General features: G+C 37.8%; 1 protein-coding gene across 1 annotated transcript; it reads right to left on the bottom strand.

Moving 5' to 3' along the window:
- Positions 1-2,230: 2,230 nt before the first annotated feature.
- On the bottom strand, positions 2,231-8,018 carry LOC134797099 (G-protein coupled receptor moody-like). The gene is made up of 3 exons (XM_063769318.1): positions 7,379-8,018; positions 4,481-4,719; positions 2,231-3,710 (listed from the first exon to the last, which is right to left on the bottom strand). The coding sequence occupies exons 1-3, from the start codon at positions 7,592-7,594 to the stop codon at positions 2,870-2,872; spliced, it is 1,296 nt and encodes a 431-aa protein (XP_063625388.1). The 5' UTR covers positions 7,595-8,018; the 3' UTR covers positions 2,231-2,869.
- Between the last annotated feature and the right edge of the window lie 793 nt (positions 8,019-8,811).

The raw sequence follows: 8,811 nt of genomic DNA, 5'->3' as shown, positions 1-8,811 counted from the left end.
GGATTTTAAAACTGTTAACAATATGATTTAATTGGTCGGTAGGTAAATATATTTTTACAATATCGATTAGGCATGTTAATAATTATTAAATTTAACCATTAAATGACGCTCGTTATGGCTTGGTGTAATTTTACAAAATATTACCAAATAAAATATTTCAAACTGACAAACTAATTAAAAAAAATACCACGAGTAAAATATGGTTTTTGGGAAACGTCTTAGGAGGTAAATACAAGTTTACAACTTTATAAGTATCGTATAAATGTCACTTTAACCACTTCTTAACACTTTTATAATAACATACTCGCTTGAAATGTTACTTACAATCTCAGTTACCTGAGGAAGTTTCCTAGTCGTATTTAAGTTTTAAAGTTAATTCCTATATACTATATTTGGAATGGTTTGAGTTCACTTTGATTCATAATATAAATGCAAAACACCATAATTTCTATAACGCCCACTATCCTCACTCAACATAATTATAATACAGCAAAAACGGGCGTCCAGATAAAGGCCTGTGCACACCAGATGCGTGTTCTTAGACGTACATCGTACACGTGCACATGTGCGTTGTAACTTGTAATATACAGAGCCTTATGAAAGACGACAAACCGCTTGCGTGACGTGTGCATGCATTGCTCCATTTTAGCGCATGCGCTACGTACGCGCAGTCGATGTGATCTGGCTTTAAATAGATAAATTGACTTTATTTCTATTGCCTGGCACGTTAGGTGGTGTGTCTAACATCCGTTGGCGCAGTGGATTCCCGGTGGAAAGAAGCCCGATTTTGCAATATTTTAAACATTCGATTTTTAATCTCCTAACCGCTATTATGTGACTACAAGTGGGTACAATCAAATCAATAAATGAGTGCGTATGTTTTAGTTTTTAACTCCATAATTGACTAACAATGAGTACCTACTACGGGTTTATTATTTAATAATATTTGTTTATTTTTATGTAAAATTTTTCACACTTGTTGCTTTAGTTATAAAATGGAAGAAAACCACAGTTTGCCCAGATTTGCATTCAAACAAATCTAGTGGCTCATCAGGATGACCATGTATGCTGATAAATAAAAATAATACGACTAAGAGAAAAATATTAACAGCAAATTATTTGTCATTAATTATACTACGAATATTTTGACATATCAGAATCTTATGAAAGTCATTTAGGGGAAAATATGGTTTTAATCCATGAGTACCTAATGCATTTAATAGTACGGTACCGGTTACGTTCATATTATAAATTTAATATCAAATTGCGTCACATATAGCGATCCAAAGACTAAAAACCTACATCAACAAATTTAGGCCAATATCAATGAACTCTACAAAATCTACCTTTATTTCGTTAAACAGCACCGTCTTCGATTCAATAATCATCGTTTCGAATTACAATGTCTTTGACATCCCGAATAAATACAATAATATCACACATTGATATTGTACACTCTGTACGTAACTATTATCGTTAGTCCTACATTTGTTTTAATTTGTTTAAAAAAAATTATACCTGTAATATTACAACAACTGCTAATGGTCACTATTTTAAATTCAAACGGCAAAATTTTAATTTAAAAAGAAATGCTTTTTCATCACACTTGCTAGGCGAAGTCCTAGGCTGTAATGTACGCACGAAATTAGGCAGAAGTTGTATTTATTTCCCTTTTTTCTTCACAAATGTGATGAAAAACATTGTGTGTGCCACGGGCGGTACAGGAATTACGAACTCCTGTTAATTAAGCCATTACCTTCGGCTTCGGGTTTCAATTAACACTCATTCGTAAATTCTTTTTTACCGCCCTTAATATACAATATACTATTCAGCAAATAACTTGTGACTGCATCGATTAGAACTGTAATCGTTGTTAGGATACAAAAATAAAATAAAAATCTCTTAAATTCAATGCCATCTAAACTTCTTATTACAAATTCGATAAAGCGGGAAAACTTTATTACGTAGAAGTTGGCTAAACTGTGGCTAAACCAAAGTTAACTTTCACACTGAAAAATGCATTATTTTCGAAAACGTACCTAATAAAGTGTTCGCACCTTATAATTTTGTATAAAGTGTTTACTGTAGGTACAGTCGCCATCAGATATATCGGAACGGCCAAGGTGTTCACAATATCAGAACACGCGCTCTAACGCCCTGACAATAGAGGCGTGTTCCGATATTTGTGAGCACCTTGGCCGCTCCGATATATCTGATGGCGACTGTACACCATTTCATTTTATAAAAAGTTATAGACTGCTTAGCCTTTCAATGCCTTCTCCAAAATTACAATATCTTATTGCTTTTTAACATTATTGTATCCTTGCTCCTTTATTGCTAATAAAGCGTCTATAATATAAGTACATACGTTGAATATTTAAACGCTAACTTTTAACACAATCAAAATCCGGTACAAGTCAAATACGAAACAATTGCGACTTATACGCAGCTTGCTTGCCTATATCTATGTCATGTAATAAATTAAATGTTACAAAGAGATTGCACGTTGACTTACAGTATATCTAGGTAGGTACTTTACACTTATGTATACTTTGAATATCAATCATTATGTCACCAATAACTTACTTACCAATGAAAGTCTCATTTCTACGTGTCAACATCATCCCACCTCCACTAGCACAATCACGGACGGCTCGCGATTAAAACGATTTTTATAAAATAATCCACTTCACACTCACTTATACCTTATAGGTACTCGCTAATTACTTATATAGTCTCCCAAGGGTATTTAGAGTGAAGTTCTTTGCGAAATACTATTGTTCATCGGTTGGAGGGAGATACAGTGAGATCCCCCGTCGACGACTAGTCACGGCGGCTGCTTCTCGGCTACGCCATCTCCAGGTGACCGTCACGCCTTTCGGCGGCACATCAAAAGGTTCTTATAGGCTTGCCGATACTCACTGGACATCACTACATAAATAATAGGGTTGATGCACGTCGTCAAATAGATAAGAATATACCCAGCAATATTTGCCAGCGGATACGAAGTGAACTCGCGAAATATCTTCGTCAGCGTTATCGGAAGATAACATACCCAGAACGAGAGCATTATTGCCATAATCATTTTTAATAGTTTCCTGTCTTTTGGAGTAAGACGCGGTGCACGGACGGGTCCTGGTGCCCGCTTTAAAGCTGCGGCCGCTTGGCGCAGTCTTTTAGTCGTATCGCTACCGCTTGGCGTCCGCTTTCCATCTAGTGCACATTCTTCGTCGTGCCCGTCTAAGGTATCTACGCCTGAGGACGAGGATCGCTCAGGGCCTGGGGTCGGTGGACAGTGTAAGACTGGTGGAGCAAGAAAATTTCTTCGCGGAGGCGGCGCGTGGCTAGTTCCATTTTCAGGGCCCGGCGACCTTTCTACCGCAGTGGACGCCGAGCCCATAGCCGAGTCTTCCCGTCCGGGTCGAGTCCGGCTCCGCGCCGGTGCTCTTGATTTTCTTGCTGCTTCTCTAACTATACAGAATATCCTCGCATAACAAATAACTATAGCGAGACAGGGAAGCATGAACGCACCTACAAAGAGGAACTCTTTTGGAGATCTTTTGTTGTCATCCGGAAGTATGGAACAGGAGCCAATGCTGAGATCGAGGCCGAAACGTCCCCATTTCTCGAACCACGTCGCTATGAGCGCTCCAAACGCGAACGCCCAGGTACTTGCCACCATTACTGCCAAATACTGTCTTCTATACAGCCTGGAGACAAAAGAAATGGTATGAATATCGTACTAATATCTCCCTATACAGGGTGATTCAGGAGACGTGAGCAGGACTAATACTGCGCATTTCGTAGATTATAAGCAACCTTTCGTATCAGTATTAGTGAGGTTAACGTTAATTTTCTAGTCGTGTTGAAAAAAAAGTTATTAATTTATTTACGACATGCGTGGTCACCCTAAAATTAGAATACTAAACTACCGATATTATGTGTCAAATTGAATGTCACCACCGTCATCGCGGTCTGGTTACTTTTGAAAACTCGTATCTCACTCAAGTTTGACAGTTTATTTTCTTCGTAATCAAAAATTAAAGAGGTTTTATGCTTATTAATTAGGTCTTGTAGGGTGACCATGATTGTAGAGGATTAAATTTGCCCTCACCAAAAAGTTTACAAATAGGAAAAAATCTGGCTGTTTCACCTAAATACGACGGTGATCGATCAATTATCAGTTACTGAGTGTGCAGGATTAGTCCTGCTCACGTCTCATGAATCACCCTGTATTAGAATTCGATTTTTTTTAACAGAAATACAGACATTTCGCATGGATATTCCAGGTAAACCTCCGAGTAGGTACTGCAAGAGATTTGTTTTCCTCGCATCTATTTACATAACTTTACGATGCGCCGTTTCCATAATCATATTTGTACAGGAAATATTCCCATTCAGCGCATTGCATAAACTTTTAAAGCGCTCTTATAGTAAGTATTACGAACAATATGCTTCAAGAAGAAAATAATCGACTTACTTAGGATAGAGCCGTGGATGCGATATCATGACATATCTGTTGATGGTGATAGCCAACACGGTGAACAGCGACACCGCGACCAGCGCATATCTAGCCAGCGGGAACATGCGGCAGAGCGTCCTGCCGTGCGCCCAGGAGCGCTGCCAAAACGTCGAGGCCGCTAGAGGTAAGTTGAAGCAGCAGAAGAGGAGGTCGGAGCAGGACAGGTTCATTATGAACACCGCGGTTGCGTTACGGACCTGAAAGAAGGACGCAAAGTTAATGATTGTCGGTATTTAGCGAAGAGTCGGACCAAGATAACTGCATGACTTTTGCAATGACACATTGTGGCAATCTCACTCTCTCCCAATTTTTCTATTCAAATCGGTGCATAGTTAGCTTAAACGGACTCTAGATAATATTAAAGATGGCATGTTTGTATACTAGCTTGATAAGATAGTACCGCCGATGCTAGTGCCGCGACAGCAGGGGACGCTGTTTTGATTCCAGCCTGAGGCACTGGAGGCCTTAGTATAAGATTTTATATCAGTTACTAAAATTATTGTTACAAAATAAATAAATAATATGATTTTGCCATATTATATCAGCTTCACATAATCTCTAGTGCTTATTTAACTACCTAGAACCTTGAATTTGCAAGCGGTGTCATACAAGTTGTTTGACAGATCGGTGCAAATGATATTACTTAAACTAAAATCCTCAAACCTAGATATCCTACTTCACGTTACATTAAAGTTAAATCAACCTTAAATGCCTATTTATAGCAAATATGGCTACAATTTTATAAGGTAAAGTAAGCGAAGTTAACAAGGAAGGAAAACAATACGAACCATTGTTTTTCTGTCTTTTTACACAATTCAAGGAAGCGTCACTCCGTCCGACCAAATGAGAACACTTCAAATATTAAATCAGTATGAAAGATAACATCAGTTATTTAGTATGTTTTGACGCATTAGAATAAAAATATTATGAAGGAAAGCGTCAAATGTACACAATGTACAAACAAGCGTCACAGTTGTATAAACTGTGTGTATGTGTGTCACTTTCAGTTTTAAAATATTTAATTATTTTATGTTGCTGTTTATTTCTGTGTTGCTTGCTTTTATTAACGTGTTCAATAAATAATATTGAATTTTGTCTGATTTAAATATAATTAATTATCCAATTAGAAGTCATGCACTGGAAGAATATGTTCATGTTGAAAGAATAAAATATAAATTTATTCGAGGTCTAAGTGAAAGAACGCACAAAGATTATATTGCCTGACTTTCTTACATTGTGAAATATGTCTTGAATATTATAGGTAGTTAAACTACGGTTTCACGAAAATAAACTTCCTACACCTATGTACTATGAAATAATTAATGGGTGACTCATGTCACTCACGCTACACAAGCTCGGGGGCTTACCCAGATGTAAATTTGATCTGGATTTGTCAGCCGTCGAAAGTGTTATTTTTTTATAAAGTATTTCTATGTTTTTATAAAATAACTAGGGTAATGAAGTTGCAAAACCTTATGTTAAATCCCCATAAATCACTCACTACACCTTATAAAACAAAGTCCTCCGCCGCGTCTGTCTGTTTGTGTGTTTATATGTTCGTAATAAACTCAAAACTTCAACTATCAATAGAGTGATTCTTGACGAAGGTTTAGGTGCATAATTTGTTAACCCGTGCGAAGCCGGGGTGGGTCGCTAGTGGTAATAAAAGAGTGTCCGAACCTTCGTTGCTTTCTTTGTAGTTGAATTTATGCACACATTTATATCCTACTTACTAATTCAGGTTATAATCTATACTTTTGCTGCTGCAGTAATGTTGGTGCAGTCTCAATCTTTAAGATTATTATTGTAAAGTATATAAAAAGAGCAAGATGTATAAAATTGGCCTTGTTTCGCGATAAAATCTCGAATCGTTTTTGTTATTCTTGCTGCCAGCTTCAATGCCACCAAGAATAATGACCACGTATTATCTACGATATGATATAATAAACAGACACTAAATTATGTATTTAATAGGTATGTTGTTTTTGTCTTAACTGCGACGAGGCGCTGACACTGATGACCAAATCTAGCGATTATTTATTTAAGTGCCTAGCAAAAATTGAGTTAAGTTAAGATATTTAACATTTTTAGCTGCTACTTGTAAAATATTATTATTACCGTAGCGACCGAGACATACTTAAAGCGCCACGGATAAAAAGGTACCTCTAGCACTGAATAATAGCAAAATTAGATCTAAGTAGAGTCTGTGCGGAAAGAAATATTTATCTAATCTATTTCCGAACGGCCTCTATATTTTTAATATTACTTAGTAGTAATTGGGAGGTAGGTACAGTTAGGTGTTTATAGTTGTTCAGGTAATAATAACCCGTTGCTAAACATTAGGAATATTTAAGACGTTATTACAGCGTAATCACAATTTTATGATCATATTCGTATTCGATGTTATTGATGAATCGATAACCTTTTAACTAGTGTCAGTTCCGCTCGTATGTTGATGTCATGTTCTTGTGGACTATCATTTAAATAAATATCTACAGAGATAGCATCTGACATTCATTAAAACATTTTGATCAGGACGTAAAATTAAACCCTTTCAGCATTTACTACAACTCGTAATCATTATCTTAATTCGAAATCCCTAACTTTTAGCGAAATACAACTTCGTCCATGCCAATTAATTATTCAACTAAAAAGTTAGAGTTAGACCAAGAAAAAAGTCAGCAGTGATTTTGACAGCCCACGCGGTGCAAGTGTTGTTTTAAACGTCAAACTTCTATGAAATTCTGACATATAAATAACACTTTAAGAGGAGGTCAAAATTGGGTGGGCTATCAAAATTGCTGCAGACTTTTCTTGGTCTAACTCTACAACTTATGCTTAAAAGTTTCCGCTTACCTTTTTACACCGCGCTAAGGCGATTATAGTGATGAGGTTCCCCGGGATCCCCACCAGCATGAAGAGAACGCAGCAGACCGACGCGAACCTCAACAAGGCCTCCGGGTAATCCTTGAACAGTTCCATCTTAGCCAGAGCCTCGTCCGAGTAGTCATCCAGCTTGAACTGAGTCAAATTGTCGTCGTTGTCGTACGCACTCGGTGACAAATCACCCATTTTAACTTCCAATAAGCACACATCAATCACATGTCATTTCCACACCGTATTGACGCCACAAATGATTCAAACGAACGGTGTCGACCATTTCTATTTCCTCATAATTTGTTTAATGAGCTTGCTTAGGTAGCGCGGGGATCGCCCGCGGGTGATAACTGTCCGAGAACTGAGGCCGGGGCTGCAGTGTGCTGTGATAAGGCATTTTGTCGGCGATCCGGGTCGCAGCTGGTCAGGAAGCGCTCCTATCAGTGCGCTCGCATTGTTCTCGCTGATGCGATCTGTTGACAATTAAAACACAATCAGTTCCAACGTATTACTAAAACAATATGAATCACGTCAGATCAAAATAGCTAAACGTAAACACGTAATTGGTAGTTATTTGTAAACAATGCATTACCTAACTACGCGAGTGACTTGTTTGTATTTTTTAATGAGCTTAGCTGGCATAATCGGTGACTAGAAATATTTAGTAAACAAACCACTGTAAAATTATATTTACCGAGCGTAATTTCTATTACGTACAGTCAGCATTAATAGTGGCAGATGAAACAACGCGCCAAAAGTATCTCCCATCCTGGATAATTTTACACAGGCCAAATGGGTCAAATCGAACGTGCACTCACATCAAACCGTAGAATGATATTTTCATTCACTTCACTCAGACTAAACTGTGCAAGTATAAGTGCGAGCGAGACCTCCGCGCGAATGACAGATGCCTAACTAATATAATTCTAATATCGATTTGATGTCAGTTGCCGTTCGAATTGCCCTGACAGTCTTATTATTGTACAGTCGACGTCAAAGATATGTTTACACTTTTGCACCTTACTCCCTTGTAATAAGGCGAAAAATGTAAACATATCTTTGACGTCGACTGTACATTTATATTATCTCTTTTCTTTAGCTATTAGAGAATTTCTCGCAGTCGGTCCGACCGATACCTACATATTTGACGCGCAGTCTGATCCGCTACTTTCATTTCATTCATTCATAATGCTGACTGTACGGTCCCGTTTCTATCAATGTTCGAATGAATATTATCGTCAAAGGGGATGTGTCACGTGGACCTCCGTAAATGTTAGATTGGAAGGAAAAGATGGGTCGATCTGTGGCAGATAATCGCCGGGCATTATTGATTGACCGGCCATTTCATGCCTGTCTGAGCGGACGCTTCTCATTTGTGGTTCACCAAGTCGGGTTACCCTTTTATTTTGCTG

The sequence above is a fragment of the Cydia splendana genome, chromosome 14 (genome assembly GCF_910591565.1).
Source record: "Cydia splendana chromosome 14, ilCydSple1.2, whole genome shotgun sequence".
NCBI lineage: Eukaryota > Metazoa > Arthropoda > Insecta > Lepidoptera > Tortricidae > Cydia > Cydia splendana.
The sequence above is the reverse complement of the archived record's forward strand: the minus strand, read 5'-3'. Positions and strand labels throughout refer to the sequence as shown.

Excerpts from the sequence above, each read along its gene's own strand:
- LOC134797099 (XM_063769318.1), bottom strand. The coding sequence starts at position 7,594 with ATGGGTGATTTGTCACCGAGTGCGTACGACAACGACGACAATTTGACT. Across the intron at positions 4,720-7,378 it reads CCTTAGCGCGGTGTAAAAAG|GTCCGTAACGCAACCGCGGT; the intron begins GTAAGCGGAAAC and ends TCCTTCTTTCAG. Across the intron at positions 3,711-4,480 it reads CATCCACGGCTCTATCCTAA|GCTGTATAGAAGACAGTATT; the intron begins GTAAGTCGATTA and ends TTTTGTCTCCAG.